Source organism: Schistocerca cancellata, chromosome 3 (assembly GCF_023864275.1).
Source record: "Schistocerca cancellata isolate TAMUIC-IGC-003103 chromosome 3, iqSchCanc2.1, whole genome shotgun sequence".
NCBI lineage: Eukaryota > Metazoa > Arthropoda > Insecta > Orthoptera > Acrididae > Schistocerca > Schistocerca cancellata.
In genome coordinates this window covers 379,279,082-379,300,811 of record NC_064628.1, presented here as the reverse complement: position 1 = coordinate 379,300,811, position 21,730 = coordinate 379,279,082, and the positions used below count along the sequence as shown (strand labels likewise).

General features: G+C 44.5%; 1 protein-coding gene across 1 annotated transcript in view; it reads right to left on the bottom strand.

Annotated features, from left to right (window-relative positions):
* Positions 1–21,730, bottom strand: part of LOC126176718 (beta-1,3-glucan-binding protein-like) — a 77,705-nt gene that overhangs the window by 28,039 nt on the left and 27,936 nt on the right. Inside the window, exon 3 of the mRNA XM_049923886.1 lies at positions 10,818–10,981. Coding sequence (XP_049779843.1) covers positions 10,818–10,981 — 164 coding nt within the window. The remainder of the gene's footprint in view (positions 1–10,817; positions 10,982–21,730) is intronic.

Below are 21,730 nucleotides of genomic sequence, written 5' to 3'. Positions count from 1 at the left end.
AGAGGGTATAAAATGTAGACTGGCAATGGCAAGGAAAGCGTTTCTGAAGAAGAAAAATTTGTTAACATCGAGTATAGATTTAAATGTCAGGAAGTCGTTTCTGAAAGTATTTGTATGGAGTGTAGCCATGTATGGAAGTGAAACGTGGACGATAAATAGTTTAGACAAGAAGAGAATAGAAGCTTTCGAAATGTGGTACTACAGAAGAATGCTGAAGATTAGATGGGTAGATCACATAACTAATGAGGAGGTATTGAATAGAATTGGGGAGAAGAGGAGTTTGTGGCACAACTTGACCAGAAGAAGAGATCGGTTGGTAGGACATATTCTGAGGCATCAAGGGATCACCAATTTAGTACTGGAGGGCAGCATGGAGGGTAAAAATCGTAGAGGGAGACCAAGAGATGAATACACTAAGCAGATTCAGAAGGATGTAGGCCGCAGTAGGTACTGGGAGATGAAGAAGCTTGCACAGGATAGAGTAGCATGGAGAGCTGCATCAAACCAGTCTCAGGACTGAAGACCACAACAACGGCAACAACAACATGCACTGTTGCAACAATAAATCTTGAGTGAATTGGAAAACTCTAAAAGACTGTCCTAATTTTGTTTCCAGCAGTGTGTAACGCTAGTCAACAAATACACTGTTCAAAAGAATTAGAAGAACACGAGAATCAATGTCCAGTATGTTAAATCTACTCTGATACAGACGGTACCTTTGGTATTATTGCATTTCTTCAGATCTTCGTTTGCAATGTATGTAACAACTAAAATGGTTCGCCATGTATTGGCTGTTTCGTGTTTGACAGTGTAAGGTGATCTTTCAGAAGATAGGGAGTACCATTTTCCTAGTGTTTTCTAGTGAAGTACACAGATGGCAGGTTTCATTTGTGGATGTTGTGTTCAACCAAGCACATGCAATGCGACAGCTTAATGCAATACAAGTTGCAGTTGAGCCGTAGTAAAGGTAGCTTTGAAAAGCGCGCCGCAGCGCGTAGCGTGAAGCAGTCTCCCTCCGTTTTCTGGCGGTGGCCCCGTTGTCGCAACTGAAGGCTTCGGTGTCTCCCTCTAGCGGGAAAGGGGAAAAGTGGGCTGTTCGCGTGGGTTTAAGAAGTGGCTGTATGGGCTGTCGTGGAGAGTTGGCAGTCGGGCATCGAGAACCGACTTCTCTGCCGGTGTTAGAGGGACAGCACGAAGACCGAGGCATCAGCGTAAGCGACGCGAGCAGCGGCTCCGTGGTATGGGGCATTAACTGCTCGTCGCGAAAGGAATCTTTCTGAGCGTGGGTCCGCAAGGGGCCTAATTTGCAGTTCGGCGGTATGCTGTCGACCGGCGAGGAGGTTCTGAAAATCGGCGCGCCTTCCTGCGCCCGTTGAAACGGCTGGCAGCGGACGGCTGTGTTGGTTCAGTCCTGGGAGCCGTAACGCAGCAGAAGTTGAGTATTGATTGTTAACAGATTTTATGAAGTTTAATGCAATTCAATTTACTTATTCTTGTTAATTATACCAGCCGTATTATTGGGGGTTTCCCGCCATTCATTCTCGTCTGCCCACCCGCGGGAAGGTGGTAATATTAGAAAGGGTGGTCCGTTTGTGCCCTATTGAGGACGAAAGGGGGGAGGGGGGAGTGAGAGTAAATCTGTGGTTTGGACTGCTTCTTTCCCCTCCCAGCTTACCTACGGGTTATTCGACTATTAACCTCTGTCATGTCTGTGAAAGTCTAATGCATCAATGGCTGTAGTGTTTAAAATGCAAGTCACTAAGACCTGATCCATTCTCTCGCTTGCCATAACTAGTATTACTAGACTCACGTGTAAAAGGTACTCTGCCGGCCGCTGTGGTCTCGCGGTTAAGGCGCTCAGTCCGGAACCGCGCGACTACTACGGTCGCAGGTTCGAATCCTGCCTCGGGCATGGATGTGTGTGATGTCCTTAGGTTAGTTAGGTTTAAGTAGTTCTAAGTTCTAGGGGACTGATGACCACAGTAGTTAAGTCCCATAGTGCTCAGAGCCATTTGAACCATTTTTTTGTAAAAGGTACTCTAAGAAAGAAGAAAAATACATTTTGCCTCGTGGTAAGAACTAGTCAGTTGCAGAACGAATTTCTGCTCATCTGGACGCTGTAACTTACGTAAATTTGTGTTTATGTATATTTGAATATAATCAAGCAAGGTTGTTAATATACGCCGTAGTGGATTTTTTTTATATTGTTTCTAGTCAGCAAAAACTGTTGTGTTTTTCCAATTCAGTACCTTTTAAGGCTTTTACTCAACGTGATTACGTGTTTTATACAGGTAGTTGGTTATTAGTGTGTTTTGTTGCCATGCAAAAGTTTGCCATTTCATTACGGGTAGAAATTGTTACCTTGAAAGGAGAATGTTGTAAAAGTTCGCAAGTCCTACCTTGCGAGCGTGTGTGTTTGCCTAAGTTAACTGGCAGAAATTTGTAAAATTTGTTTTTTTATATAACTGTGAGTGCCCCCCCCTTCCCCTCCCCCCCCCCCCCCCCCCGCCCCATGTGCATGGACTCAAGCGTTTTGGTTTTTCTATTTTGAGAACTTTTGTAAACAGGATTGTCTTTATATGTTGCAGACTAGTTAGATTCTGCGCCATTTAATTAGTCTGAGTTAGGCTGTTGTGGGCGGCTGTAGCTACGGTTGTTGTAACCAAATGGGAAATTTGTCTGCCCAAAGGTGAAGTCATATATATTCAAATTGTATTTATTTATTAATCGAGTTAAATTCACCTGTAATTTAGCTGAGCTTGAAATATTATTCAGCGTCGCGTTGTATACGTTAAATTGCTTGCCTGTACTTGTCTTTTACTGGCGTTAAACTTTTTTATAATAATTTAAAGGTCCTTTCCTATCGTAAATTGTGACTTATTCGTTAAATGATGCTTGTTTTATTTTTTTTTTAAATATCGTAAGGTCTTGCACCAAATTTGAATAAAGAGTGTTACTGAAAATTGTGTGTAATTTCACCAGTTATTCCTTGGCACCTGCTTCCACTTTACATTTTGTGTATTAATTGTGATTAATAACCTTTGGTGAACCAGTAGTAATTTTATGGTTCAACAATGGTGGCCTGTTTGCAACGAAAAGGATAGACTTTTCGTCACGTTGCTGCATATGGCTGTTTCTCTCCACCCCTCATCCAAGGTTGTGGACACTCTACACAGGGCGAGTTGGACAAGGTAACCGAAGCATTACAACCCCACTTCGGGACCGATACTCGGTCATCTCAGCGTTGCGGTGAAGCACAGATACCTTCAGAGCAGTGCAGGACAGTCACAGAAAGGCCACTGGAGCCACAGTGTCCGATCAGACTGTAATTAACAGGTTAATAGGAAGGATGATCCAACCCATGCGTCCTGTTAGAGTACCCCTCTTGATACAACAACATCTTACAACTCGCCTTCAGTTCTGCCATCCCCATGTCGGTGGCGAAACGTGTTATTCACAGAAGAGTCCAGAGATCCTGTGACGCAAGGTGATGGCCGTGATCATGTGCAGAGACCTATGGTGAGCGGTGTCTCCCAAAGTTGTCCAGCAAATCGATAGATTTCCAAGGTTCTGTGATGGTGTGGGATCTTCAGTTTTGACAGCCATACAGATCTTGTCGTTGTCCATGGTCGCCTTACCGTCAGTCAGTACATCGAACAGATCCTGTTGAACCATGTGGTGACTGCTGTACATTATTCGAGGGCCCATGTGGGTAAGTGTCATCAGGGACGTCTTGCGAAGCCTTGGCACTGAAGTAATGGAAAATGGCCAGTGGTGAGTCCCGACCTAAACCCCATCGTGCATATGTGGGACATACTCGACAGACTTGTCGCCGTGCTCCACCCCAGAATCTCCATGTGTTGTGTAATGCTAGAACGTATACTGACATCAAACGCAATGAGGCATCTCGAACAGAATGACCTCCTTCATGGCAACCGACATGGATTCTAAAAACATCGATCATGGAAACTCTACTCGTACTCTGAGGATACTTTGGTAGGGAGGACGCCACACGCTGTCTTGGACGGAGACTCATTGCCAAATGTAGAAGCAATTTCCGGTGTACCGCAAGGAAGTGTGTTGTGCCCCTTGATGTTCAAGTTGTATGTTAATGATCTTGTGGACAATATTAATAGTAACCCTAGCCGTTTCACAGATGATGCAGATATCTGCAACGAAAAACAGTCTGAACGAAGTTATACAAATATTCAGTCAGTCTTTGATAAGATTTCAAAGTGATGCAAAGGCTGGCAGCCTGTGCTCTTCACAATTATGACTACAGTATGAACAAGGCGTGGCTGGAATAGCTCAGTTCATACAAATACATGGTATAACACTTTGTAGGGATATGAAATTGAATGACTACATAGGGAGAGTCGTAGGTAAAACAAGAGACTTTTTTTTGTAGAGTAGTAGGGAATGCAAACAGCACACAAATGAGATTGCTTACAAATCACTCGTGCGGCTCATCCTAGAATATTACTCAAGTGTGTGGGACCCGTGCCAAATAGGGCTAACCGAGGATACTGAACGTATGCGGGGAAAGACAGCACGAATGGTCACAGGATGGATGACCCGTGGAAGATTGTCACAAACATGCTGGGTTAACTTAACTGACAGACACTTTAAGATAGTTGCAAAATTTCACGAGAGAGCCAACTTACAGAGTCTGAAGAAGCGGCTTTAAATCTTGATCTAAGGAATTACTACAACGTCCTACATACGGCTCTCACACCGATTGTGAGGACATGATTAGATTAGTTACAGCGCGTATGAAGGCATTTAAACAATTATTGTTCCCACGCTCACTAAATGTGTGGTGCGGAAGAAGTCCTGATAACTGGTACAAAGCGAGGTACCCACTGTCATGCGCTTCACAGCAGGCAGCAGATTATAGTGTAGATAAAAATGTAGATCCTGAGTCACAGAAATAGGAATGCGTACTCGTAAGCAATTATGTCGCGAAATGACAATTTTATGTAGCTTTAATTACTATGAGGTCGGATGTGTTTCAAAACTCTTTATCCTCGGTAATAACATTTGAAATAAAAAACGCCCTGATGTTGTTTCATGGAAGACGTTAAGTTTTGCTTCATTGTGAAAAAGTAATACCGACATCAAACTTTAGTGTCAGTGAGAAATATCTGTTCTCGTCGAAAAGCAACAGTTAATAATACCTAAGAAGAAAAAATATTTTGTAAACGTCATGTAAAATCGTACAAAAAGCAACTGAAGATGATAAAGATATTATACTGCTCAACAACACTGCAGTATTGTGCAGTAAATTAACTACTCTTTTCGATTGATAAATTACACTTGCAAAGTCTCGACATTTCCAGACAAGTGTTAAGTTACTGTCTTTTTCGCTAGCATACAGATAAGTCCTCAAAACAAAGATTTTAATATGGGCTCTAGGTATCCCTCAGGAGCAGCACGAATCGTCTGGCGGAACAGAATACTCTTTACTACACGATCTGAAGGCTCTGACGGCGGTTCCTTTTGTTCTTCACGAACGGCTGCGGACATCGATCGCAGTATCGCACTGACCTGAATAGCGAATGGCGTGCTGCCACTTGCTTACTTTACGTGCTTCTCGAGTGATCAAAGAGCTGAAGGACGCTAATGTAATGCAGAATTTGCTGTACGTGAACTGAAATTCAATTTTATTTACCTCTTGAACACATAAGATGTTTGGAACTGAAACGACGGCACTGGAAACCTATACTATTTCTTACTAATTTTTTGTTTTTGTAATACGCTCTAAGGCAAGAAAAAACGACGCACAATGAAGGAATTATCTAAATTGGGCGAAAATTGGTAAATGTGATGTACAGGCACAGAGTAAGAAATGACTACAATTTCAGAGAAAATGGGTGAGTCATTCAAAGGAAGGCACTTCACAAATCGACCAAGTCAATAACGCATTGGTCCACTTCTGGCTCTTATACAAGCAGTTATTCGGCTTGGAATTAATTGAAAGAGTTCTTGGATGTCCAACTGAGGCACATCATCCCTACCCAATTGGCGCGCTAGAGCGTCAGAATCCCGAGATGCTTGGAGGGCCATACCAATAATGGTCCCAACGTTCTCAGTTGGGGAGAGACCTGACGACCTTTCTGGCCACGATAGGGTTTGGCAAGCAGGAAGACAAGCAGTTGAAACTCTCGCCGTGTGCGGTTGGGCATTATCTTGCTGAAATGTAAGTCCAGGATGGCTTGCCTTGACGGGCAACAAAACTGTGCGTAGAAGATCATCCCGCGGACGACAACCAAAGTGGTTCTGTTATGAAATGAAATGAAACACCAGACCATCACTGCTGGTTGTCTGGCCTTATGGTGGACGACGGTCAGGTTGGTATCCAGCCACTGTCCAGAACGTCTCCAGACATGTATTAGCTGGTCACTGTGGCTCAGTTCCAAGAGGGACTCGTCACTGAAGACAATTCTGCTCCTGTCAATGAGGTTCCAGGCCGAAGACGTGTCTAGAGTCGCCCCAGGCAGCATTGGGATAACAACTTGATTGTCAAACGACATAACGTCCGACAAACAGTAATGATGGCTTCAATTTATTTTCATAGCAGGACCCCTTTTGTATGTCATCCACGTCACTACAGCACGTCGATGATATACCACATCCCGTTTTGTTGCCATTCATGGTAAGCTATCCTGGGCTCACATTTAAGCAAGATAATGCCCGCCTGCTTGCGGCGAGAGCTTTTGTTGCTTGTCTTTGTGCTTGTAAAACACCATCTTGGTCAGCAGGATGGTCACATTTTTCCCCAGCTGGGAACGTTTGTAGCATTACAGGCAGGGCCCTCCTATCAGCTCGGGATTTTGACGATCTAATGCGCCAATTTGACAGAATTTGTCACGACAGCCGTCAATAGGACAACTGGCAACCCTGTCAATTAATTGCAAGTCGAATAATTGCTTGCATAAGGGGCAGATTTGGACCAGCGCGTTACTGACTTCCACAATTAGTTAAGCTCTTTCTCTTGAATGAATCAACCACTTCTTCTGAAATTGCAATTATTTTTTCGTATGTATATGTACATCGCATCTGAGGATTTCTGTCCCATTCAGATACTTCCTTCATGTTGCGTCGTTTTTCGTCTTTATCTACATTGCACAGGGTGTTTCAAAAAGAATATACGTATTACAAAGTATTATTTTTTCCAAACTATCGATCTCTGCACCTCGGTTAGTCTTTTGGAGAAACGAATACATAGTCTAGTTTATATTAATAGCCGCTAGATGTCAGTTGTCTTCTGTTTTGCTTGGTAATCGTCATATTTTTAAAATGGCTACTCCGCAGCAGAAATAATTTTGTGTTCTCGAGTTTGCGAAGTGCAATTCCGTGATTACAGTGCCAAGACGTTTCAGGTTGAGGTATCAAATTGATCCTCCGAATGGGTGAAACATTATCAGATGATATCGATAGTCTCTAGGTACAGGATGTCTATGTAAAGGGAAGAGTCCTGGCCGCCCTCGGGTTTCTGAAGAAAATGTTGTATGAATTCAAACTGCTTTCCAACGTAGTCCTTCAAAATCAACTCGTCATGCCAGCCGGGAATTACAACTGCCTACAACAACAATTTGTTGTGTTTTGAGACGTCGGTTGGTTATGAAGCCGTACGAGTTACAGCTGTTACAAGCTCTGCGTCCTGATGACAAACGCAAACGTGTGACTTTTTGTAACGAGATTCTTGATGCTATTGACAATGACGAAACTTTCGCACAACGCATCGTGTCCAATGATGAAGCGACTTTCCATGTTATTGGTCAGGTAAACAAACACAATGTTCGAATTTGGGGGCCTAAGAACCCACATGCAGCCATGTACGAGATTCGACCAAAGTCAATGTGTTTTGTGCGATATCCCGATTAGCTGTTTACGGCTCATTCTTGTTTGATGGAAACACGGTTAACAGTCAGCAGTATCTCGCTATCTTACAAAACTGGTTGTTTCAGAGGCTGCACGAAGACAACTTCATTTTTCAACAAGATGGGGCACCCCCTCACTGGAGTCCTCAAGTGCGTGAATATCTGAACCGTTGGATTGGTCGTCAAGGAGCTGGCGACTTAGCATGTCTCAGCTGGGCTGGACGGTCACCGGATTTGACACTTTCTGACTTCTTCCTATGGGGTTTCGTTAATGACAACGTTTATGTACCACCACTCCCACAGAAAAAAATGGTTCAAATGGCTCTGAGCACTATGGGACTTAACATCTGTGGTCATGAGTCCCCTAGAACTTAGAACCACTTAAACCTAACTAACCTAAGGACATCACACACATCCATGCCCGAGGCAGGATTCGAACCTGCGACCGTAGCGGTCACGCGGTTGCAGACTGAAGCGCCTAGAACCATACGGCCACACCGGCCGGCCCACTCCCACAGAACCTGGAAGAGTTAAAGAACCGGATCCATACTGCCATAACATCAGTGACGGAGGACATGCTTGTCCGACTATGCGAGGAATTTGAATATCGATGTGATACTGTTCGCGTTGGTGATGGAGGACATATTGAACATCTGTAATCTGAACTTGAGAGGTTCGTAAACATGTGTGTAAAGTTTCATATTCGTATGCCTTAAAGTTTAATAAGTATACAGGGTGTTACAAAAAGGTACGGCCAAACTTTCAGAAAACATTCCTCACACACAAATAAAGAAAAGATGTTATGTGGACATGTGTCCGGAAACACTTAATTTCCATGTTAGAGCTCATTTTAGTTTCGTCAGTATGTCAGTATGTACTGTACTTCCTCGATTCACCGTCATGATTTCATACGGGATACTCTACCTGTGCTGCTAGAACATGTGCCTTTACAAGTACGACACAACATTTGGTTCATGCACGATGGAGCTCCTGCATATTTCAGTCGAAGTGTTCGTACGCTTCTCAACAACAGTTTCGGTGACCGATGGATTGGTAGAGGCGGACCAATTCCATGGCCTCCACGCTCTCCTGATCTCAACCCTCTTGACTTTCATTTATGGGGGCATTTGAAAGCTCTTGTCTACGCAACCCCGGTACCAAATGTAGAGATTCTTCGTGCTCGTATTGTGGACGGCTGTGATACAATACGCCATTCTCCAGGGCTGCGTCAGCGCATCAGGGATTCCATGCGACGGAGGGTGGATGCATGTATCCTCGCTAACGGAGGACATTTTGAACATTTCCTGAAACAAAGTGTTTGAAGTCACGCTGGTACGTTCTGTTACTGTGTGTTTCCATTCCATGATTAATGTGATTTGAAGAGAAGTAATAAAATGAGTTCTAACATGGAAAGTAAGCGTTTCCGGACACATGTCCACATACCATATTTTCTTTCTTTGTGTGTGAGGAATGTTTCCTGAAAGTTTGGCCGTACCTTTTTGTAATACCCTGTATATATTCGAAATACGTATATTTTTTTGAAACACCCTGTATTTATTAGTGGAGAGGTTGTGAGATATATATATCTCACATGTTGGAACTTATGTTAAATTTACTTCCTAGTACAGGGAGTGAAGCACCCAATAGACATGGTCCGATAACAGTGTAGCTTAGATTAGAATTGTTCGTTGGTGTTGTTCGTGGTTAGTGTCGTTATCAGACCTAGTAGGTTACGTACGGGGCGTGAACAACGTCGGATGCTATCACTGTGAAGGACATGGATATGTCATATACAGTGGTTTCAGCACCTGACTTAGGGATTTCTGTTGTGGGAATGAAGAAAACCGTAATCCTTTTTCATTTGCGTCTGCCATCCAAGAGCAAGTAATGGCCTCCCAGCAACATTTTGTGTCATTCGTCACCAATCAGCTGGACTACGTATTTACTGTCCCATGTATAAATTGCGGTCTTCACTACAACGCAAAGGGCTGCATCTGGAGTTGTGTCATGACTGGGAAGAATGGAATATCGACGAGTTGCTTCCCATTGTGTCCAGTGATGAATTGCGGTTCTGCATACCCCAGATGTCCATCTTTGAGTATGGTAGCGGCCCACAGAGAAATCCCATTCTCCCAAAGTTTTGGAGAGCCATGGTGCAACGAGTCATTGTATATGAATTCAGGACACATCTGGTAGTATTTGAGAGAACGCTGGCGGCGCAACAGTATGTTACACACATCCTATGTCCTCATGTGTTACTTCTCACACAACAGTGTCTTGAGGCCACTTTTCAACAGGGCAGTACATGTCGTCACATGGCACGTGTCTTTGTGAACTGTCTATATGATGTTCAGGTGCTCTTTTGGCCAGAAAGATCCCAAGATCTCTCCTCAATAGAAAGTGTATGGGACCAGTTCGCTAGTCTGCTCCATCACATTGCCAGTATCTGGGATATCAGAGATCGGTTACAACAGTTGTGGGCCAGTTTGCCTCAGGAGAGGACACAACGGCTTTAATGCACCATTCACAGTTGAATTAGTGCATAAATCCAGACCAGAGGGGCTGCTACGTCATACTGACAGGTTGGCTCACACTGGGAAGTTGTCTGTAACGCTGACTCGATTTTGCTATCACATAAATACATAAATGAAAGGATATGAAATACTCTGTCAACCTGTGAAGTTTCATTTCGTTTCCTCTTCCTGGGTGCTTCATTTTCTTTTTTTTTCTTCTTCTTCTTCTTCTTCTTTTTTTTTTTTTTTTTTTTTGTATGGCATTGTATATGTATAACAAGAGCAGTCCAAATATCGATCCCTGTGGAACACTTGCAGTGGTGGTTCGCCATCCTGCAGACGCTGCTTCCTCGTGTACATATGTACCCAGGGTGTGGTTAGTGGGCATCTGAGGAAAGCGGCGGCAAGCAGGCCTACTCACCGGGCCAGAGCCAGTCACCGGCGGGCAACTTGGCGCGCACCTCGACGCGGCCATAGCGGAAGCTGAAGGAGTTGACGGTGCGCAAGCGCGCCGACGTCACCGGGTTCAGGATGTTGGTAGCAGTGCCGGTGCGCGAGCAGCCGTAGAACGAAGGGTTGGTGCACCTGCAACACCAACCGGCACTCTGCTTCAGACCAGTGGGCTTAACACTCAACTGGAGAGATAACATAAAGGTGCTTTTTGCCTAGAAATCCGTGACGGTCTTTGGTGGAGGCGCCATATTGGAAAGTGGCATTCATGGCTGGTTGTAATTTTGTTGCTTGTGACTTTAGAGTGATTATGTTTTGTTTTACCAAAATATAGCTGTATACAAATGGACGACACGAAGTTGAATTCAATTCGACAAGTAAGTTACATATGGTTTAATATATTGTGAAGGAAATTATGGTCGATAAACTACAAATATCTTTAAAGTCTTTTCAGATTTCGTCACCGTCACCCAGAACTTCTAAGGGAATGGGCGTGCGCAGAACGAAGATAATACTACACTCAGTTGAAATTTAGCGCCATTTGCTACAATCATTATACAAAAAAGCACCTACATCTTTCGACCAGGAGCTGACACACAGCCGCTAAAAGATGGTGCCATAAATAGTGTGTGTATTTTTCCTTTCAATTTGCAACCGAAAAAACTATTTATTGCTACTGGGTGTATTCACATTGGATACCTGCCTCCGTGGTTGAGGTCGCTAATGGATGCGAATTTGGTGGCACTGATAAGCCGATTGGAATTCTGGTGGTGGAAGAAATTTTCACTGCCAGCATTTGGCTGGCAAGGGGAGGAGAGGTGGCAGCGTAGAGTTTCTGATCACCAGTTAGTGCGCCAACATCTTGAACTAGATTCCAGACCTCTCCGCAGTGTCTCGTGAAGTGAGGGCATGTGACGATGTTGATGGTGATCCGTCCATCGGCTGGTGACGTTGAGCTCGGTGGTCCCATTGGTGATCTCCGAGAAGAATATGCTATGTGCCGGCGCTGGGTTTCACGCTCTCTCTTCTCTCTTCATTCAAACACGACATCACACTACACTACACTACACCCACCCACCCACCAACCCAACCACCTGCACAGACACACACATCACAGACACCTACACTTAACAGATACACTTGCACATGCAGCTCTCATACTTGCAGAGGAAAGGTGCCTGCAGACGCGAAGGATAGGGAAAGTCATTTCCAATTAGGCGGCTGAATCTGCCCTTCAGAGTCCCAGCTATTTGTGCCATACGACTTCACTTTAATTACTTTCATATTAGATTCAAAGCAAACACGAAGAAAGCTAATGGTGCTGCATTGTGCCACTATTGTTGTATGAGCAACTCTTAGGAAAACCAATTACGTTTGCCAATGTTTAAAATGTTGTACATACTTAATGAATGATGACAAAACAATAAACACAAAATAGAATTTAATGTTTACATGTTACGAGTTGACAACTTCCTGCTTGCTTCCCAGAAATTAGTGTTTGTAAATTGTTTACAAGACAACCTCTTAAGTAATTTTAAAATCTTGAAATTGACTGCAATTCATACAAATGTTAAAGTTTTTTCCTCTATTTGTAGGTAGTTTTATACGTGGATGTTTTTAGCAGTTGTGCTGCCTAAAGATGTGAACATGACTTCTGTTCGTTAGATGTAGAGAGAGAAGTACACAGGTGTGGAAGGAGAAAAGTAACTTTCCCACGATGTCTCACTGCTTATACCCAAACCTCCAGATTTCAGGCACTCAGATAGGTACCAAAAGTTGTAGGTAGATAGAATATCAACCAAAACACAGATTTAGTTCATGCTGTCGTCCAGTAGAAGATGCGTAAACGGTAATTAAAAGTGACACCAGAACTATGGAGTATAGGGAGAGCGCAACTGTGAGAAGTTAATGTGAAGATCTGTCTGTGGTAGTGGTGGGTGAAACAGTTACATGGGAGAACATTTTATTGCCATGTAAAAGGACTTTTCGGAGTTTGTAGCAATGTTCTTTTGGCATTCTGCTTTCGCTTCGTTAGTTGAAACGTGTAGAGCACATTTGTATAGATAGGTGTGGTGTTATGTATACAGATACGAACTAAATAGGGGTTTTGGTTGATTATCGATACGCAGCGTTTGGTTGCGATCTGAATGTCTGACACCTGGACTTTTGGGTGTACTAGCTGAAGCATACATATAAATAGCTGTTACAGTATAGCACCTTTTTTTTTCGAGTTATCGGTTTCATGGCCCCCCCCCCCCCCCCCACGAACTGCTCTCCTCTTCATCTCAGAGTAGCACTTGCAACATACGCCCTCAATTATTTGCTGGATGTATTGCCTTCTCCATCTTCCTCTACAGTTTTTTCCCTCTACAGCTTCCTTAGTACTTTGGAAGTCATGCCCAGATGTCTTAACATATGTTCTGTCATCCTGTCCATTCTCCTTGTCAGTGTTTTCCACATATTCCTTTTCTCTCCAAGTTTGCGCAGAACCTCCTCACTGCTTACCTTATCAGTCCACCTAATTTTCAACATTCGTCTACGCTCTCACATCTGAAATGCTTCGATTCTCTTCTATTCCAGTTTTCACTACCATACAATGCTGTCCTCCAAACATACATTCTCAGAAATTTCTTCCTGAAATTGAGGCCTATGTTTGATGCTAGTAGACTTCTCTTGGCCAGGAAAGCTCTTTTTGCCATTACTACTCTGCTATTGATATCCTCCTTGCTTTTTCCGTCATTGGTCCTTTTGCTGCCTAGGTAGCACAATTCCTTAAAGTCATCTACTTCGTGACCATCAATCCTGGATCATCAAAACGGTCATGTTCGACAGTCTGCCTGGGTGCGTAGCGTTCCCTCTTACGGCAAGAGGTGGCAGCACATATTGCCGCCAGGGTCCTAGTCCAACATGATCGTTTTCGTGCACTAGGTGTTATGGTGTTAGGAGGCATATGTTGCACAGGCGTGCTGACCACCAGTGAGCGGCCCCGTCAGAGGTGACACACCAAGTCGCTACAACCGTTTACGCGGCGCGTCAACTTTGCAGCGATAAAAAACAGACTTAGAATTCACTTAGAAGGGTGATGATGATGATGTTTGGTTTGTGGGGCGCTCAACTGCGTGGTTATCAGCGCCCGTACAATTACCCAATCTTTGCTCAGTCCAATTTCGCCACTTTGCTGGATCATGATGAAATGATGAGGACAACACAAACACCCAGTCATCTCGAGGCAGGTGAAAATCCCTGACCCCGCCGGGAATCGAACCCGGGACCCCGTGCTCGGGAAGCGAGAACGCTACCGCGAGACCACGAGCGGCGGACAACTTAGAAGGGTGAAACTTGATTTGTTTTATTCAGAAAACTTCAAATAATTTTATAGTGAAAAAAAAACAAAAAACCTTAATTTTCTCATTTTCATCGTTCCGGCTCCCCTTAACAATCATTTTCTGAGTACTGCTGGTGAATTAATTAAAAATTTTGTTTCTACAGGGAATCGTATAATTCTCTTGGCAATTGCCTTTCCGAGATTGATGTATGAAATACTCCTCTGTGATACTGAAGAGGGAGAGATTGAATCAATAATTAAATCACTGAAGACTAAGAACTCTCATAGATATGATGGAGTGCCTAGCAGAATATTGAAGTACTGTGCTGGACATGTTAGTCCTGTACTTAGCCATATTTGTAATTTTTTCTTTAAGAATTGTCAGTTTCCCGAACGATTAAAGTATTCAGTAGTAAAGCGGCTTTATAAAAAGGGAGAAACGGATAATGTAGACAATTTTAGACATATTTCTGTGCCATCAGTATTTACTAATGTTATTGAAAAGACTGTGTATTTAAGGATAATTGAGCATTTTATTTCAGATAATTTGCTATCAAATGTGCAGTTCCGTTTTGGAAGTGGTTTAACAACTAAAAATGCTACATTCTCTTTTCTGCGAGAGGTACTGGATGGATTAAACCAAAGGTTTCGAACGCTAGGTATCTTTTTTTATTTTAATACGTCTTTTGATTGTGTTGATTACAAAATATTGCTCCAGAAGTTGGACCATTATGTAATATGGGGAGTAGCTCACAATTGGTTCACTTCTTACTTTAACAACAAATAGCAAAAGATCATCCTCCACGGTGTTGAGAATGGCTACGATGCGAAAATATTTTGTAGACTCCCATCTACATGAGGAAAAATGACCATCGTACTAAAATAAGAGAAATCAGAGCTCGCACAAAGGTTTAAGTGTTCATTTTTTTCACGTGCGATTAGACAGTAGAACGGTAGATAATTAGTGTGAAAGTGGTTCGAAGAGTCCTCTACCAAGCGCAGAAGTGTGGGTGTTCAAAAATGGTTCAAATGGCTCTGAGCACTATGGAACTTAACATCTGAGGTCATCAGTCCCCTAGACTTAGAACTACTTAAACCTAACTAACCTAAGGACATCACACACATACATGTCCGAGGCAGAATTCAAACCTGCGACCGTAGCAGCAGTGCGGTTCCGCACTGAAGTGCCTAGAACCACTCGGCCACAGCGGCCTGCGAAGTTTGGGTATGGGTTTTGAGTAATGATGTAGATGGGTTGCATATACACCGTGTAAGAACCCAATGAGGTGCGTCCTACGTAACTTTTAAATCCGGCGTCCTGCATCCGTGGTCAGTTGCTCCTTGTTCTATTCGTAGCGAACTTACTGAAGACGAATGTTGTCAGTTTAGACCAACAGCATCATACTCTTACTATTTTCCAGCCATATGTTGATTATGTTCTCGTGTTGTTAAAAAGACATAAAGGTTTTCTTTCGCAGTAGTTCTGTATGAACGAGCTTCTTCTTCAAGCAAATACATTTACCTGAGCACGAGTTCATTTTCACAGATACCATAGTGCAAGTTTTGTGAAAGGCGATCAAAAAGTTTCCGTTTGAGGCCGTTACTGCAGCTTATAAGCAACGTAGCGCGACCCAAATGCGAGTGTATAAGCACTGACGTCTAGGTAAGGGGATAGTGTGGCATTCGTGTCCTTCCAACGTGCGGCTGGTAAATGCGGAAACGTGAAATATGGCGACGTTATTACCAAATATTCAAGTGGCCACTGATACCAGCATCGTTGCGCAACACGTCCAACTTGTGTGGCAACTCTGTGAAAGGACCGTCCTGCCACTCTGAAGGCCACAGTTTGAGCCCTTTCAAACTCGCTCAGTTGGCTATAGGAAGCACTAGTGCGTCTCCGTGGCATGGTTTCCTGCTTGCTTCACACGTCTGCACAACACTGCGTCTTCTGGCTGCGAGCGTTCGTTATTAAAAGAGTAGACACAGATGGCACCCTGGTAGATATGCCGCTAAGCTATCTGTTGAAGTTTCCAAACAGGACCAACGAGCTGTTGTTCTTTTCTTGGCTGCTGAAGGACAAACACCGGTAGAAATCCTGTGTATGGGGCGGCGTATCTATCGAAAACCACCGATCTGGAATGGTGCGCGACTAGGTGTGCCGCTACTGCATGATAACGCCCATCCCCGTATCGCAGATGTCGTAACGCAGAAATTATGCCAACGCAAGTGGGAGTGTTTCGAGCAGCCGCCCTATCGTCCTTATCTCTCCCTATGCGGTTGTCGCGTCTTCAGTCTCTTAAAAAATGTCTTTAAGGATCGGCGACTCCTGTCGGAGGAGGAAGTGCAGCAGATAGTTATGGATTTCTGCACGCAGCAGGACACAGTGTTTTACCAAAAGAGTACCGTGAACCTAGTGCGTCAATGGGATTATTGCCTCAGTGCTCACGGAAATTTTTCCTGACTGGCATACCGATTCTGGACTATACGGACATCGAACGCAAACTTTTTGATCACTCCTTACAGTGTGCTCACCCCATATTTTTCCATTCCGGGTCACATAACCGGTTACGACTTCTTAGAAAGTCGTCATCAGCTGTTCTGTTAGAAAAAAAAAACCAAAATGGGCTCCGTAATATTCTAAACAGAAAACTGAAAGTGGCTTTCGCACACATCTATACGCCATTGAATGCGACATGAAGTTACACTTAAGCGCCAACGAAACCGGTATGAGTATTCAGATACAGATATATGTAAACAGGCAGAATACCGTGCTGCACTTGGCAACGCGTACATAAGATAACAAGTGTCTGGCGCAGTTGTTAGAACGGTTACTGCTGCTACAATGGCAGGTTATCAAGATTTAAGTGAGTCTGAAGGTTGTGCTATAGTCGGCGCACCACCGATGGGGCACAGCGTCTCCAAGATAGCACTGAAGTGGGAATTTTCCCGTACCACCATTTTACGAGTGTACCGTGAATATCAGAAATCCGGTAAAACATCATATCGCTGACATCGCTGCGGGCGGAAAAAGGACCTGAAAGAACCGTTCTACGTGACAGAAGTGCAACCGTTCCGCAAATTGCTGCAGATTTCCGTGCTGGGCCATCAAAAAGTGTCAGAGTGCGAACCATTCAACGAAACATCATCGATATGGGCTTTCGGAGCCGAAGGCCCACTAGTGTACCCTTGATGACTGCACGACAAAAAGCTTTACGCCTCGCATAGGCCCGTCCACACCGACGTTGAACTGTTGATGACTGGAAACATGTTGCCTGGTCGGACGAATCGCGTTTCAAATTGTATCGAGCGGATGGGCGTGTACCGGTATGGAGACAGCCTCATGAATCCTGGACGCTGCATGTCAGCAAGGGACTATTCAAGCTGGTGAAGGCTCTGTAATGGGGTGGGGCGTATGCAGTTGGAGTGATATCCGACCCCTGATACGTCTAGATACGAGTCTGACGCGTGACACGGACGTGATCATCCTATCTGATCATTGCATCCATTCATGTCCATTGTGCATTCCGACCGACTTGGGCAATTCCAGCCGGACAATGCGACGCTTCACACACCCAGAATTGCTACAGAGTGGCTCCAAGAAGAGTCTTCTGAGTTTCGCTGGCCGCCAAATTCGCCAGACATGAACATTATTGAGCATATCTCGGATGTCTTGCGACGTGCTGTTCACAAGAGATCTCCACCGCCTCGTACTCTGACGGATTTATGAACAGCCCTGCAGGATTCATCGTGTCAATTGCCTCCAGCACTATTTCAGACATTAGTCGAGTTTATGCCACGTCATGTTGCGGCACTTCTGCGTGCTCGCGGTAGCCCTACACGAAATTAGGCAGTTAAATAAAATGTCATGTGACTAGGGCCTCCCGTTGGGTAGACCTTTCGCCGGGTGCAAGTCTTCCGATTTGACGCCACTTCAGCGACTTGCGCGTCGATGGGGATGAAATGATGAGGATTAGGACAACAAAACACCCAGTCCCTGAGTGGAGAAAATCTCCAACCCAGCCGGGAATCGAACTTGGGCCTTTAGGATTAAGAGCTTGTCGCGCTGACCACTCAGCTACCGGGGGCGGACATTAGGCAGGTGTACCAGTTTCTTTAGCTCTTCAGTGTATACAGGTACATAGTACCCATCTAACTTACGCAAGTCACTGGACACTGATTTCAAGCCGAGTTTTCCTAAAAGCAGATAAAGTGCATTAACCAATGTGCTGTATAGACTGGTTGTGCAGAACGTAAGGACGAAATTAGCTTTCGCATGATCGGAGAACTACTACGGTATGGTACAGAAGGTACTTAGAGAAGTACGCAATGAGACAAACAAAAATGACACAAATATTCAAAAACAATGTTTACGTTGAAGTCAGCGCGATTTTGGATAGTCCTCTGGACATTGCCGCGCAGGGAAGCCGCGCTGTATGAGGCGCCTTGTCACGGCCCGCGCGGCTGTCCCCGTCGGAGTCTCGAGTCCTCCCTCGGGCATGGGTGTGTGTGTTGTCCTTAGCGTAAGTTAGTTTAAGTTAGATTAAGTAGTGTGTACGCTTAGGGATCGATTATCTCAGCAGTTTGCTCCCATAAGATCTTACCAAAAATTTCCAAAATTCCTCTGGACATTACAAAAGGCGGGACTGGTTCTTAATCAGGAGTGTGATCACAAACGACAATCCGTGCTCTGGAGCTTGTTCCCACGTGGCCACAAGTTTCGTACGGAGTTCTTCTGGTAGGTCATTCCATTCCTCCACCAGCACGTCTGACAACTGCTGGATGGTAGTTGGTGCATGCTGACGTACTGCAGTACGTCTGCCCCAAAGCATTCCACACGTCCTCGTTGGGATTTAAGTATGGGCAACAGGCGGGACAGTCCATTCGCCGAATATCCCCTCATTCCAAGGGATCCTACACCTGCGCAGTTCGACGCGGTCGCCCAATTATCATCCATAAAAACGGCTTCAGGACCTAATGCACCCCTGAAACCACGCACATAATGAAGGAATACCGTGTCATAATGACCTCGAGAGGTTAGCGTACCGCTGGAGGTTTGGAAGTCAGAACGGTGCAATATTATGTCTGTCTGCTCACACCAGTTGGACCACCGATACCATTATGTTCGACCATGTTCCTGGGTTCATTACGACTTCCCACCGCTCGGCATATGACGGTACATGGTATTACAGAGGCTCAGAGGTCCTTTACTTTCCCCAAGCTGGGAGCTGGTTGTAGTTATTCAACCTAGTGCAGTAAGTTTCGTCGTTCTCTTCTGCTCTTGAGGTTATTCAGTCCATTAGTGGAAGACGTGTATACAAAACTTACGTTTTCCGAGACTGCTAGGAATTCGATTCATGTTCACGTATTCTGTCAGCCCCATGTGGTGCATAAATATACCGTTTGATTGTTTCGAGGTTAATAGAGAGTACCAAATCAGTATTGTGGTTACTCATGTATCCTCTCCTTAGGTATTTAATAGCCGGCCGGGGTGACCGAGCGGTTCTAGGCGCTACAGTCTGGAACCGCGTGACCGTTACGGTCGCAGGTTCGAATCCTGTCTCGGGCATGGATGTGTGTGATGTCCTTAGGTTAGTTAGGTTTAAGTTGTTCCAAGTTCTAGGGGACTGCTGACATCAGAAGTTAAGTCCCACAGTGCTCAGAGCCATTTGAACCATTTTTTAGGCATTTATTTAATTATCGTACATAACCTTGATGCTCATCTATGCGGCTCCATCTAGGGCACAGCTGTTACTCATATTCCCTTCGACAACTCCCCTGATTACTGTCAAGCGATTGGAAGCTGCTGTGAATTGGTGTACTGAGAGGGTACTAAAGGTTTGCGTACCAAAGATACCTCAAGTACTCTCCTCTCCTGTGGACACCGTTTCTTTTGCAGGAAATACAAGCCACATCATTACATCTACATCTACATCCACATACATAGTTCACAAGCCACCATCTGGTGCGTGGCGGAGCGTACACTATAACGCTACAAATCATTTCGTTTCCTGTTCCATTTGAAGACAGAATGAGGGGAAAACGACTGTGTATGCGTCTCCGTACGAACCCTAATCTCTCTAATCTTATCTTCATGGTCCTTAGGTGAAATGTGCGTTACCCGTCCACTTGACGCGTCTTTGCCTGAAGGCCTAATACACCACATTGAAGAGCTTATGCCGGCAGTGACTGAGTTTACAGTGTGCAGCCAAATACAGATTGTGGCAAACGTTCGAATAAAATATGCTTGTCGTCTTGGCTTTGAGGTCATACCTGACATAGAGGTACGAGAATACCAGCCTTGCTCACAGAGTTTCAACGAAACTTTCAATCTGCAGCATTGTCCCAGAACAGAACGTGGCCCGCGTTTCTGAGTCGAGTGGACCGACTGAGCCGGAGACTCCAAGGATTCTGTGACAAGCTAGGCTGTCACCTGATAGACTTGGTCCTTAGCGTTGAGAACAGTACGTTCCTCCTAAATGAGTCAGCTGTTCACTACACATCAGAGGCAGCTAACCATTTACCGGACTTTGTGTAGGCGGCACACAAGGTTTTTTTTTTATATATTACGCGACTCTCGATCCAATCCCGATAACGATAGCTGCGGGGAACCCAGAAGTTCCAGTGTAATATCCAGGAAGTGCCACCCGCAGATGAGAGCTTCAAAATGCTGGTCCTTAACTGCCGCAGCATTCGCAACAAAGTCCCAGAGTTTGAAGCGCTCCTAAAGGGCACTGAAGCTCAGTATTAGGTACAGAAAACTGGTTAAATATTGACGTTGAGAGTAGTGAGATCTTTGGGGAAAATTTAAGAGTATACCGAAAGGGTAGGGAAACGGGAAATGGAGGTGGTGTATTTGTTGCAGTAGAGAGGGAACTCAGATCCACCGAGATCGAAATTGTAATTGCATGTGAGATTCTTTGAGCTACACTCAGTATCAAAGATGGGCAAAAAAATTATGTTAGGGTGCTTCTATCGACCACCAGATTCTCCTCCTGATGTAACCGAAAACTTTAGAGGAAACCTCAGTTCGCCTGTAGATAAGTTCCCTAATGATACTGTAACCACTGGAGAGGACTTTAATGACCCAACAATCAATTGGCAGTTGTGATAATTAAACACTGGTATCCAAAATTAAAGCAACAAACTGAAATTTTGCAAGATTGCTTAAACAGGTGATAGTAAAGTAGGAACAATGTAAAGAATACAGAACATAAATAAATGCTATGTGCATAACGATAGACAAAAATATTCTTCGCTTTTTCCAACTTAACAGATTTGCACGACTTTCCGACAACTGTTTAATGTGCTCAGTTTGGGACGTGACCACATCTGGCAGCCATATAGTCCAGAAGACGATGGAGCATGCCGAGAATGACGTCATAAACCTCTTGTTGAGGCAATAACGCCCATTCTTGCTGCAGATGTGTAAGTTTTGGAGTCTGGTTGATGGATCCTGACGTGATGCAACCTGCATCCCAGACATGCTTTGTGGAATTCAGATAGGGAGAGCGAGCAGGCCAGCGAGCAGGCCACGCCATGCATGCACACCACCTCGCAAC